Below are 14086 nucleotides of genomic sequence, written 5' to 3'. Positions count from 1 at the left end.
TTACCCTATAGTTTCTTAGTTAATTATGGTTTGATATTCACACAATCCAGGCTAAGACTGGAGATCCAGGGCAGGTTCAGAACACAAGCCAAGAAGTTTTTCTTCTGCCAGGTATGATTTAATACCCTGTTGAATACCACAGATCCTAAATGGAAAGTGTAAGCACACATCAATGGAATGTGACTTTTCAAAGTAAGAATTTAGGTGTCTGTTGTGAAGGAAGCAGGACTTGGGATCCATCAATATGCTAAGGGCTGAAAACAAGCCAAGAAATGCTAACTGTAAGCATAAAGTATGTCACAGGGTTCCACGGGGTGGCTGTCAATTCCTCTATACTTACACACTTGTTAAAAGACTAGTATTTCTCCTGTGCAGAAAACCTTGATATCTGGGATTTCTTTATTTTTTAGTCTTAGTGGGAGAATAAAATTTGGAAAATTTATTTAAAAAGTAAAAATATCAAGTGGCTTGATGTTAACACATCTAAGTAGCAATGCAACATAATGCCTTAAAGTTGCAATTTTCGTAATTCCTGTGTTTCAAGAATGCAAAAAAAAAAAAAAAAAAAAAAGTTGTGGTTATATTATAATTAATATTATGAAAGTATTATTACATGCCTCACAAGAAATTTTGAAATGTATTTTTCTAAAGTAACACTACTGAAGCAAAGTATGTCAATCTTTATGAACCATTTCAAATTGATTGAAACTAAATGATGGAAAATTTCTTTAGGAAATATAGTTTTGATCTTCTCACATTCCTGAGTAATCATTCCACTCTAAAAACATTTCCTGAAAAATTAGTATTCAGGGTTTTTTGGTTTGTTTTGGTTTGGTTTTGGTTTGGGTTTTTTTTCAAGAAATATGTGAGTTTTTACTGTCGCATCACCTGCATTGGTATGTTTGTTTGGTATTCACATGCATGTCACCTACATTTCTCTATTCCCTTGAAATCTAATCTGAGAAGATTAAAGAGCCCTCATATTTTTAGTGGCTTCTGATAAAGTCTAATTATTATAAAATTGTAAAAAGTGTGAAATGATAATCCATCTGGGTTATCTCCTTTCTTTTTCCCTTAGAGATCTATTAAAAGATGTTAATTAATGCATTTAACTAAGCAAAGATAATAAATGACTCATCTCACCATTTTTATTGCTGTCTTGGTGATGCACAGATATGTTTCTGTTTTGCTTTTAAATATTTGTTTCTGCTAGGAATGCCCCTTAAAGATGTACAAGACACATTGTAAGGTTCCTTGAATACAAACATAGCTGATTAGCATGACTTAAAGCTCCACAGGAATCAATTGTGCAGATACATTCTTGCATATTAATTACTGCTTGGAAGGTGCAGACATTTAAAAATGAACAGAACTATAATAGATGCAGATTCTAGACAGATGTTTATAGTGCGAGATATACTTTGTGGATGTCAATGGGATTAAAAGAATTATCCTTTTTTCAGGTGAGGGAAAGTTATGAGCAAGTTCAAAACTTATGCAGAAACCAAGAGAAATGTAATTTTTTCTGTGAATATTTAATATTTTGCTAGCACAGCTAATTGCTATATTCCCAAAAAACTGATTATGGCACAGGACTGCCTCAGGTAAGATAAGTAGAGATGTGTCATATCCTGTGGGAAAGGTTCCTTAATCTGTCTGAATAATACCTTATTCTAAAAGTCATTCCACAGATATGAGTTCAAGTACTTGTGAAGACACAGTCATTAAAGCCAATCATAGCACTTTGCCTCCCTCACCTCACTGTTTGTAGATACTGTAGAGCCTGACCTTAAAATGAAAAATCTACTGATTTAACACAAAACCCCCAACCAACCATGCAAAGTAAGTGGCCTATACTCAATATTATGTAATGTTTGCCAGTCTTCTGAAGCTGGCACAGGAAATAGAATGTATGTCTGCATTCAGTCTTGCCCAGTTCTTGCTAGTTCATCATGAACAGACAGTTTGGCACGACTGGTAACATTTTGCAGAGAAGCAGGTAGAAAATATGCTGTTTATTCTGCTTCTTCTGTCCTAATATCTGGTATTTAAAAAGTGAAAAAGAGCTCTGAATACAGAGATGTTACAAAGGACAACAACACCCAATATAATTTATCTTATTTATTAAAAAACACAGGCACAACTCCAGCCTGGCTGCCCTAAAGGTTAATAGGGAATAATAATCTAAACATAAATATTTAGGTTCTACATGTCTATCTCATTTAATTAATATTGTATGTTCTGCATGTATTAGCATTTCAGAACTCAGAGCCAAAGAGGAATATGTTGATTTTGATAAGTCTTTTATGCACTAGGAAAAAGAGGTATGACTGTCTCAAACCCATTTTTAAAATTTTAATGAAATGTTTCAGAAAATCTTTTGTTTCAATTTTTTTGTTGTTTCAGTTATCATTGCCATATTAAGCAGTTGTAACAGAATGTTTCAATTAATTTAGTTTGGGATCTTCTTCTTTGTCTATATTTTAAACAGAAGCAAAGTTTGAAGCAATGGGAAATTATTTGAACCAGAGATGGTTAGTTTCCACCCAATTAACTGCACCTTTTGTCTAAATATAATTGAAGAAGAATGTATTTCTTCATTCTCTGAATGAAGAATTATTGTACAAAATTAAAACCTAAATTGATATTTTGAGGTGGAATTTCATATTTTTCCGTCGTTTTGCATAATCTTTTTGGTTTTATTTTGGTTTTGTTTTTGTAATCCTTACAATTCCTTGCTTATTTTAATAAACCATCCATTATACTGCATCAACCATTCCTCCTGCTAGGAAAATAACTTTTAAAACTTTAGTAATTAAAAAGTGTACCATCTGAGAAGAACAGAAAGAACAATGACACAGGCATTAATGAAAAGCACTTCCTCTAACTGACATTCTGGTTATTGCTATGTCTTAAATGCCAAAATCTGATAGTACAGTTTTGTAATTCCTTATATAATGAAATGCTTAAGAAATATTCTACAATCATTGGACCATCATTAACAACTATGAAATTAGATGTCCCATGGGTTTTCTCCCAATTTAAAGAGGGTTAAATTGCTAATTTACATGTTAATTAGCATTCATTCTAAAGAACACCAAATGTAATTCCATAGCATCTAGCATTTAACAATTTAGCTTATCAAGACATTAAATTTAAAAGAAGCTCTGCATTATTTGCAAGATTTTTTTTTTTTTAAAGGGCTAATGATGAAAGGAATCTCATTATTCCAAGTAACTTGCAATTTAAAAAAGGATGAATGCTGCCAATTTATTTACTTTATCACTGAGTAATAAGAAAGCAGCAAAGCACTGGCAGGGCAGCAGGCTTAACAGCTCTTTATAAAGTTCACTGATCTTCACAGACTGGTAAGTTTAAAATAAAGAATTGTTTCTGGTGACATTTCTTTGGAACGTGTTGCCTCTAGTCACTCCTAATCACCGGAGTGTGCTCAGTGGTATTTGGTAATGCTGCTTCTGCTGCTCCAGAGCTACTCTGGTACATGCACTTGCTCTGGTGTGCAGCTGAAGCATCTCTGTGTAGCAGACCTATAAATACAAGCCTCCCCTCATAACATTTAAAAAAATATTGCATGATATTATAAAGCAAGCATTCACTTTAAAAAAATTTCAAACTGGCAAAATAAATGTTCTTAGTACAGTGAAGCCACAGAATTATGTTGTTTATGTCCTGCTATGGGCATATGTTGTACACTATTCCTTTGTTTAAATGCTGATGTCATCCTATTTTGCTTTATGTTACCCTTACTTACATTAGTTTCTGTGATGTGACACAACCTGATTGTCCATTCCCCTGAACTGCTACTTCAGCATTTCAAAATTGCTGGATTGCAGGTGCTCTGAAGCACAGCAGCTGTGATGCAAATATGTTTTTTGAAAGGCAGGATTTCTTTATGTCTAAATAACAGAAAGAAACATTCAGGACAAGAAAATTTTGGTCTTATATTATCTAGCAGTAGTAAAAGATGAAAATGTATGTGAAAACAGCATTATACATTCCATTCTTTGCTTTTTTCCAGATTCCAGCCATTTTTTATGTTGTGTAAGTCCTTTGTATTATTTTCAATACAAAACTGTTTGCCAATACAATATCTATGGCCCTCTCTTTAACAGAATTAGAGTCGTGAAATGTGGCCTATTCACTCAATTCCTCAGCTCTAAATGCAATGACTTAGACATGGGCGGCTGTAAGTGGCTGACATTAAGTTTCCTACTGTTCTTTATTCTGGTATTTCTCCACATTTATGGATAAGTTCTCCTTGTCCTTTGTCTTGTAACTCCTTCTTCTCCCTTGTCTTCTAATTTCTGAGTGTTACTTGCATACCTTTCTGTTCTTGCAGTTTCTGTCCACACCTATTTCCATAATTGCTTCCCAAACCCACTTGTTCTTCTGTTTCCCCCTCATTTCACATCATCTGTTCTTTTGCACACAGCAGCTTCATTCCTTGCACAAAACAAGTACAATCCATCTTCAGTACAATCCATCTTCAGTACTGAGTCAGGGACTTTTCCTCAGTGAAATTAACATGCAACCTCAGATTAAAGATTTCATTAGAGGGCAGATACATAAAAGTATCGGATTGGGGTGTCCAAACAGTATTGATTCTGAAGCCTACTCACTTCTTTATTCTTGACTTTATAAATATTATGTATTTTTACTGTCATTTACTAAGGCTTGTGATCCATAAAGAAAATTTCAGCCCAATAAATAAGATCAATGGAAAGTTTGTTCTTAAAATACAAAGTGTTTGTATTTAATTATTCAATTATAAGCATCACAATCAGTTCTGTATCTAACAATCCAGTACCATGGGGTAATCTAGTTTGTAATCAAAACTAATTTAGAAACCAAAATGATGAATGAAAGAAGTTCATTCACGTGAACAAATCCTGAAAGAGTGAGAAAAACTTTTAATTATGGAAAAGGCAGTGTGCAAAAAGCGTAGCTATTCAGCAGGAAATTATCAAAAACTTGCTCTTCAGGAACAGCTACAGTCAGAGTGGAACTAATTTTTGGAAGTATGAACAAGAACGTGCACTAAAAAATCAATGTATGATGAACAGCTAAGAAAGTGTTAGGATACAACAGAAATAAGAGAATGTAATAAATGCCATAGGCATTAGCAGCAACAAGAAAATCACTGGTTTCACAATGAGCAAGAGAACAGTGTGTCTTTAAGGCAAAAAGACACCAAAATGATAGGGTAGACTATAGAAATGAATTCTTTGCTTTTAGCTTTGGTCTTCGTATAAAAAGAAACTAGAGTAGATTAGAAATGTAAAGAGTATATTGTTTCCAAGGGAAGAGAAAGATGTGCATAAAAGAATAGAGCAGAGAAAATTGAATTGTTATATGAATTGTAGAATAATGAATAAATAAAATAACAGTTGAGAATTCCTCAGCATCAATACCCCCAAATACAAAAGAAAAAAAAATGTTGCAAAGAAGCAGAAGTGTCTCACAAAGTTAATACGGGAAAAGGTGATAATTCTAAATAATTGTATAGTGGAGATTGTTAAATATAAACTGGTAATAAATTTGTCTAAAGTTAGAAATAAGCAGGCATTTCACTGAAATTAAAGAATACTTTGTGGAAAAAATCTGTGAAACTGTTGACTATATTGAATCATAATGTCAATATTCTGATGTATGTGTCAAAAGCATCCAATCTGACTAAAGATATTTATGGTAAATATTCTGGAGATGGAAATATAAATAATAATAAACATATGAGCATCCTTCATTTTATGCATTCAAATATTTTAATTTATTTTTGGGAAGCTGCTTATAGGCATACCTCTTAGAAAGTTCAAAATTGTTTTCAGGACTAGGCCTAGTTTTAAACCCCCTAAATTGCACACATATAACAATTCATGCATTTGATAGTTGCTTCTGAGCATAGGAATCCATTGGTAGTTAAAGAGGACAGTAACTACCACATATACAAAATTCCTGTATCATTTCAAGCCACTTATAAATCAGCTGTTTGAGGGAATCTAATATCATGTTACTGCTTCTCTGGTTTGACTCCTTTTCTTTAATCTTACTAGGGATGTGAGAAATGTAAAAGTTTTCTTACAAGTATGCATTTATTTCTTAACAACCATCAAACCAAGGTGATTTTTGTGAGTTACAGGAGTAGAATGCTAGTGACTGCAAACAGCAACCGTTGCTAACTGAGACCAAGAAATTATGAGGTCTTTTACCATTCAGGTTGTTTCCTGAGGTGGCCACAGGGTACAGACCCCATGTGCAAAACTTGGCCCTACAAAAGCAGGGCCAGTGTCCTGCTTTGAAAGAACCAGCTTTTTAAAGGCCAATATCCTGATACACAGGTACAGGAGCAGGGGCCAGAGGAATAGGGGGTCCACCTATGTTTCAAAGGGAAAAAGCAGAGACTACACAAGCACACACAGTAGTGAGCCTTCATGCTGGTGTAGTCCTGTTTGTGATTAGTGTGTTCTTACAGCTAAATATACGTTACTTTGTCCATAAGAAGATTTCTTATTATGTTTGCCTAATTTCCCAGATCCTAAGGTGAAATTCCTCAGAAGTTGCCAAAGTAGTTTTCTTGCCTCCAAATGAAAATGTTTGAATGATAGAGGTTTACTTTAGAGCCAAAAGACGTGACTTACTTTTCCCTCCAATAAACATGGAGATGCTGGAGAAAACACCCTCAAGATGAACTAACAAGATCTCAGCATTTACACTTATTCCTGGAGCCTTCTCTGAGTTAACTTATCAGTGCATTTTCTGGGTGGTAGCAGCAATGCTAGCTAAAATGTAAGCATATTTTCTAGCTTTGATGTTTAACAGGAGCTAAATCTCTGCCTGAATTAGAGCTTAAATCCACAAGCACCATAAAGGCTTAACAGTAAGTGGCAACAGCTGTACACACTAAATCAGACTCTTATGCCAAAAATATAACCAAATGCTAGTATGCATGGATATAAATACTGAAATACAGGTATGTGCATGTAAAATAGAGTAGAATGAAAGTTCTGTTTGCTTACTTAGTACTGCCTGCTTCAAAGGCACTAAAATTTATGTTATGGGGTGCTTTTTATAGGTTTTTGTCTGTTTGTGGTTTTTTTGTCTTATGAGAGAATGTGATGCATTTAACTGTATCGTTAAATTCTGATAACAAAACTAGAGACTTGCTTTGTGATCAGAAACCCCAAGATGGCAATACAGTCTTGTTTTTCTTTGCTGCTTATTTCTATTATTATTATTATCATCATCACAATTATTATATTGCAGTACATGGAACAGATTTGTGATTTTCTCATTTGCTGACATCTAAAAACCTTGCTGATTGCTAAGGATTATTTATACAAAATACTGAAAGCTCCAACTACTTTGATGTTAACTGAATGGATGAACACTGTGCATGACCTGGAGTTATTAAAATATTCCATTTAATAATGTCAATTAAATAGACATCTCTGTTCAAGTTTGGCTTCATTTTAAAGATGCACACAACATGGGTTAAAAGAACTACACTTATATGTTATTTTCAGCTTAGCCTACTTCCACATGTATTACATTTTCAGATAGCAGCCTGTCTTGGTTATCTGTATCCTGATCACTTCTGAATTTGTTCACACCAGGACCTTTGTGCTTTTCAGTGTTCAGGTAGCTTCAGCAGAGCCAAGGTACCCCATTCTGATTCAGTTAACTTCTGCTGCAGAGAATACTGCGAGCAAGCGAGAGCAAGCATCATTCACCTTGATGCTTGAGGAGAGAAACTGCAGATTTATCAAATGGGCTACTCCCTGTGACTGCTGCCCCAGACTTTATAAAGTCATAGAAAAAAACACAAGGAAAAAAGCTGTGATTTCAAGTGGGTTAGCCGATATGTGGTGGGCCAATGAGACATGTCTGCACAGGGCTGTATGGTGACGAAAGTTTCTCCAGGAAGTTCACTCACACTCCTGCCCCAGCCTTGTTGAGTATCAGGCTTAACAACAGACAGCTCAGGTAAATCTGGGTGGGAGTGCAAACTTGTAATCAGACACGTTTTCTGTGTTCAATTTATCCAGCCCTGCACTAAAATAAATTAATTTCCAATAGCAGGTAATATCAGTGAAAAATTCTTGTAGTGTGTCAGGAAATATGTTGAGAGTAATGCTGACAAGACAACCTAAGGAATAAAAATTGCTTAACAGTCAGACAATGTTACTCAAAAATAAATAAATAATATTGGAACTCTCCAGGGTCATTACAGTGTTAGGATATAATGAAGATGTATGCATTGATCTTTGATGGTCTGTCAAAATTTTATGCATATATATGTACACATACATCATATTTTCTATCTATAAGTATGAAGGCATGTAGCAAGCAGAGAGAGAGAGAGAGAAAGTCTGTCTGAGTATACTGCTTTAGAGTAATCTAACACAGAAAGACAGCAGAAAGACCAGTTATGCAAACAAGGCCAGACTGTCATCATAACATTTTGCAGCCTCTGAGGACAGGGAGGGCAGTGGCTGATATGCCAACTTCTAGGTCCAGGACTCAGCACTTCCTGCTATAACAACTGGTTGAAATCATCTATAAGAAAATGGATCACAAAATTAATTTTATGAAACCACAATATTTGGAGATTAAAGCCATAATTCTCTGAATAAAATCTGCTTCCTCTGGAAGACAAACAAAAGACTTACGATTAAGTACTCAGTGCAATATCCTTGTTTCTGCCTTTCTATCTTCTCTAAACATCATTGCCACTTTAATACAAATTGTGAAGTAGTAGCATTTAAGTGGGAAATCACATGGGAGGACTACACTGTATTGTTACTGAGATGCAAAGAGTTCCTTATTTTAATTTACTCTCCATTAGAAGAATGATATTTAGAACATATCCATGCAGATTACTAAAGCTACCCTCAAATTACTGCTGGGAAACAGAAAAGCTATCTTCAGAGGAAGAAGCTCTTGTGGTGGCTAATGTCCCTCCCAGAATAAACATTTTGAAACTGAGCTAACTAAACCCACAGAAAACCATAAATTATATACATGTATAGATTTTTTTTTTTAAGATTACTCTGAAAAAAGCATGATGAATAGAGGCTTTTCTGTGACTCACTATAAAAGTCAGAGAAAAGGTTACATCCACACTGTTCCTAGAAGCAAACTAATGCTGTTCCCAGGCTTGGCTGACCAGGTAAGAAGTGAGATGGGAGAAGAGACTGAATTACCCTGTCACATCAGGAGGGTAGCTAGCTAATCCTGCACTAACTGAGCTTCTGAACTACATCTGAAAGGGCAGGATGAGGTGAGCTTGCACTGCCAGTTGATATTCTGTATGTGTCGTGCATTTCTGTGCAGACTCTTAGTTTCCAGCACGATGTCTGGCGGCTTTTAAAGCAGTAAATTTATCTGAAAATTAAGAAGAGTTTTATTGCTTAAACAAGCCCTTTTATAACAGACCTGCCAAAACCTACCCTGCCCAACAACCCAATCATAGCTGGTGCATGAAGTAGGCTGTTTGATTTAGCATAAACTGCTTTTTGCAGGGGAAGTGTGTGAAGAGAAAAGAGCAGAAATGGCTCAATTTGAGTTCAGATGCATTTCTGATGACTTAAAAAAACAGCTGAAGGGTGAAAAATTCCTTTGTGCAGCAAATGGGGATTTATAGGGATTAGAGTCACATATTTAGGATCTGGAAAAACATTTGTTTTGTATTATTATAAAATTTTTTATGGATTAATTAATGGAATGGTGATGAGAGAAATTGCTTTTGATTTAATACATAAATACATAACTCCGTTTTGGGAGTGATGGGACAAAAGAGTCCAATTATTACTCATGGGTAACTGACTGGGGTGCTTGAATTCAGCAGGATGGTTCAGCATGATGAGTGGGCAGACCTTAGGCAGCTTTTTAATGGAGTGCTGTGATAGATGCACACAAAAAAATTCCAGGGTGATTTACATCCTCTGTGATATTGCAGAAGACAATAAGATTGCTTTCAGGGAGAGTGAGGACTTTTTCCTTTAGCATTGCTCATTTTATTCAACATTATTATTTCTAATCCTCTATCAGAAATACCTGCAACTTCTAATGATTTCACATCTCCTGACCCCCATGAACCCACAAGTGTGATCACACAGAGGACACAAATTCCCTGGCAACTTGGATGCACGCAATACATGAGAGCTTAAATGCGAGCACTAGCAGAAATACAGGAGAAAAAATACGTCTGTAGAATCTAGTTACACGTGCTCAACATGTCAGGTCAGCAGGTATGATCTGTCACTTCAGAGGTTCAGAAATGTTCATTCCTGAACTTCACAAACCAGTTTCTTTAAATTCTAAAGTGTTTATATGAATTAATTGCATTTTCCTTCCATATTGCCAACTGAAATATGGATTTTTCTAAAATTGGAGGAAAATTAGGATGCAGGAAATAAGGTTAATAGGCACATATGGGTAGGGTATACCTACCACGCACACATGTGATAAAACTGATGCAAAAACAGTGATAAAAATTAGTATTTATTATCTTTTTCCAGGAATTCAACATCTCATTAGGGATTATTTTATATCATGTTCTGCATGCAAGGCAAAATGTATTTCACCCGAGAAACATTATGAAACATAGATTTTAATTCCAGAAACAGATGCTTTAAAAAAACCAAAAAAACCCTTTTCTGCCCTTGGAACAGCACAACCAGCTTCAAAAAGCATGGTCATATGCCTTCTGCATCCAAAAGAGGGACCTGGTTATTTGAGGAAGTGGTCTTTCCCCCACCTGTGCTTTTTAAGTAATTCCACATTTAAATATACCAAATTTAGTGTGGACATTGGTATTAAGCATGTATCTAAAACTACAGATGGAGGTCTTTCAGTCAGAGTAGCTGTGATAAAGCTGTGATAAAGATGAATATTTTCCCTTTTACTTTAATGGAAAGGAGCAAGTTAAAGTTGAAAACATCAAGTGATAAATTGTCTTCTACTTGAGTGAATTTAGAAACCTCCCACAATCAATGAGGAAAGAAGAGAGACCACTGTAACATGCAAGACATTTGTCAAGTTTACCTGCTTGTGAGCGTGGTCATAAGAATTGATGTGGTTGTCAAATTCCTGGTGTTTGTGGTACTGCTTGTCACACAGTTCACAGTAGAAGTTCGCCTTCACATCCTCCAGGGCCTTGGCTGCAGCTTTCTCCTTCTCAGCATAGTCCTGCAGAGGCAGAAGCAAAGGGAGATGCTTCACCTGAGCTCGTGAACTCCTGCTTCAGCAGCTCTTTTCATCATCCACTGGACAAGCACTGGACAGCTAAAACACCAGAATCCATCCCAAACATGCTAAGGAGGTTTTGGTCTTAAACTGTATTTAATAAAAGAATAGTGTTTCTTGAGGAATTGTTCTTACTACTCATTGTAGGTTCTGCAGCAAGAAAAGTAGAGAAGAATGGGGTGCAGAGGAAGAGCATCAGGATACTGCCTAGCTCCTGGGCAGGGAAGCCGAGCAGTGAAGAATAAGTAAATTCCCAGTGTTAACTCTCACACCAGCCCTAGATTGCCCCAACATCTGTCCGCTCTTTCAGGTACTATTGCTCACAAGAAATAAACTGGTTTACTCTGATACTATGGCAGGGGTTTTTTTGTGTTCTACTTTCTACCTTCTATGAAATATTCAGTGGGGTCAGGCAGCAGATTGCTATGGCTGGCTGAGATTTCCCTGGAGCAGAGACAGCTCTGCAAGAGCCTTTGTCATTCCTCCCTGTCCTTCCCAACATCTCCATGAGGGGACACATCAACCCACCTACCCAAACTGAAAGTAATTCTTGCCCGCCTGACACAGGCCACAACCACTGAGGAGAGCACTAGCTCATGTCTAGGCTCATGCAAACACAACTGAGAACACGGAAAACACAATTAGTTCCTGCATAGTCACCCTCCATATCTCCCCAGTGACACAAGTGATTGCTATGGAGAATCAAATACTTTCATTTCAATATATAATATTAGGTAAAAAAGAAAACTTCAAACATAGGACCCAAAAATTTCTGAGCTCAAATTAATGCACTTAAATAAAGGGCCTCATATGCAAAATTGGCAGCAGCCTTTGTCAATCTTATTTCTTTTAAAAGTCCTTCATTATATTGTTATTATTATGGCACTTCCTTAAACATTTTGCATTGAAGTGCAAACTTCTGATGTGGAAAACAAGAACAAAAAAGTTGCTAGAAGCTATTCATTTTATATTCATATTGACAAGCTGATATTTCTTGAGTGTATGTAATATATTGCCAGGGATTGCAGTAATTCATAATTTGCTGTATCGTTTTACTCTCCTAAAGAAATGAGTACTTTCTGCTGCCAGGCTTCCCATGCTGTGCAGTCATTGTTGTCTGCTGTCCACATGCTTTCACCACTCTTTGCACGACAAACTCAGAGTACACTAAAGCTAGGACACACTGCACATCTGGGACAGCCTGCACTTAGCACATCACACTGCCCAGCACTGCTCCAGGGACCAGAGCAGGGTGGAGGCTAGTGTTTGGGTATGGCAAATCAACATGAACATACATTTTGAGCCCCTCAAAGGGGAAAGGACTTTCTTAATGAGTGACACAGTTCAAGTCTGAGACTTGGCCAAGCAACCAGATGCTTGGCACATGTCAGTGTGACAAGCTGAACTTTGCACAGCTCTGTGCTGTGAGCCCATCTGCTTTGCCTTGGTCTTTACACCCTCAGATTGGTGTGAGTAGGTCTTTTTTGCACCATAGTTTTAGAGGCTGCCTTTGCTAGTGAGATTAACTTCATCTAAATTTGGCTGTCTAGAAGTTAGGTGTATGGGTAAGACAGTTTCCTCTGTAAGAAACAGAAAAATGCTAGACACTGCCAAATGGTTATTAATCCCATCTATTTCAAAAACCCATTTTAGGATGAGATTAAATTCTCCAGAGTTTCTACCTCTCTCTGACCACTGCAAGGCTCTAAATTACTAACCTGGCCTACCTCCTTAATTCTTAGATTGCTGAACTCAAAGATAATAAATTCTATATTGTATTTCTTTAGATTCAATTCTAAATCTCTCCATGAAACTTGCATGAACTGACCCACTTGAAGACAGTAAGTCTAAGGGGAACACTGTGCCTGGAATTTTGATTTTACGTCTTATAGAGGATACAAATGACACGCCAGTCCCTCCCAGAGGGGAAACATCCAAATAAATGTCTTTCCTGCAAGCATATAGCTCAGGTGGGTCAATGAACTGTAGTACACTCAGAAAACAACTAGCCTGAGCTAACATTTCTCCAGTTGAGAGGCTGCTCAGTTATGGTAGTTAATACTTGATTGTATCAGGAGAAATATTCTCACAATCAAATAGTTAAATAGCTTTCATTAGTTATTTAAATTTACTGAGCCCATTAAAAAGTGATACTTTTCAGCTTATGCTTCAGACCCATTGTTTTGCTAGCATTAATTATTCACCAGGCCTTTGATATAATTAAAATGCATAAATTAGAATGTGGATGCAATAGTATTAATTATGCAGAGATGTCTTCCCTGAAAGTCAAGTGTTGGAGGCAACATATTTTTATTCTAAACTGGTAAAACTGTAAGTTTCACACTCACTGGAAGCCAGCCAAAGCATAATTGTTTTGGGGGAGGGGTTGTGCTTCTTTTTTTTTTTCCCCTTGGTCTGAACTGTCAATTAAATGTTTACAACCTGCTCCATCTTTGCTTCTGCTGAAGGAGAAGTCTAACACACCACCTTAGTCTGTAAAGCACAGCTGAAACTGCTGCTCATGAGCATTCCAAACTGCCAACTTCATCTTTCTCAGCAGAAATTAATATAGTTCCTTTCACATAAAGATGTTTTAAAATAGCAACAAGGCAGCTCCCAGGTGCATCCTAAGATAATCACAACTACCTCCATTGCCTTATTGCTTAATTATGCTTGTCTACCTTGGCAAAAGATGTAACTTCCTGCTTGCTTATCGATCAGATGCAGGGAAATTGAATGCCACATCACATACTTTAGAAAGGTCATGCATTTTTCTTTCTCTACAAAGACATAAGAACTTCCTTCACTAGTGCAAACTGTG

At 36.4% G+C, this 14086-nt stretch overlaps 1 protein-coding gene across 1 annotated transcript in view; it reads right to left on the bottom strand.

Moving 5' to 3' along the window:
• The window catches only part of ZNF804B (zinc finger protein 804B), a 232808-nt gene that overhangs the window by 18954 nt on the left and 199768 nt on the right, over positions 1-14086 (bottom strand). The window contains exon 2 of the mRNA XM_069005765.1: positions 11065-11208. Coding sequence (XP_068861866.1) covers positions 11065-11208 — 144 coding nt within the window. The remainder of the gene's footprint in view (positions 1-11064; positions 11209-14086) is intronic.

Source organism: Aphelocoma coerulescens, chromosome 2 (assembly GCF_041296385.1).
Source record: "Aphelocoma coerulescens isolate FSJ_1873_10779 chromosome 2, UR_Acoe_1.0, whole genome shotgun sequence".
In the NCBI taxonomy this organism is placed as follows: Eukaryota; Metazoa; Chordata; class Aves; order Passeriformes; family Corvidae; genus Aphelocoma; species Aphelocoma coerulescens.
The sequence above is the reverse complement of the archived record's forward strand: the minus strand, read 5'-3'. Positions and strand labels throughout refer to the sequence as shown.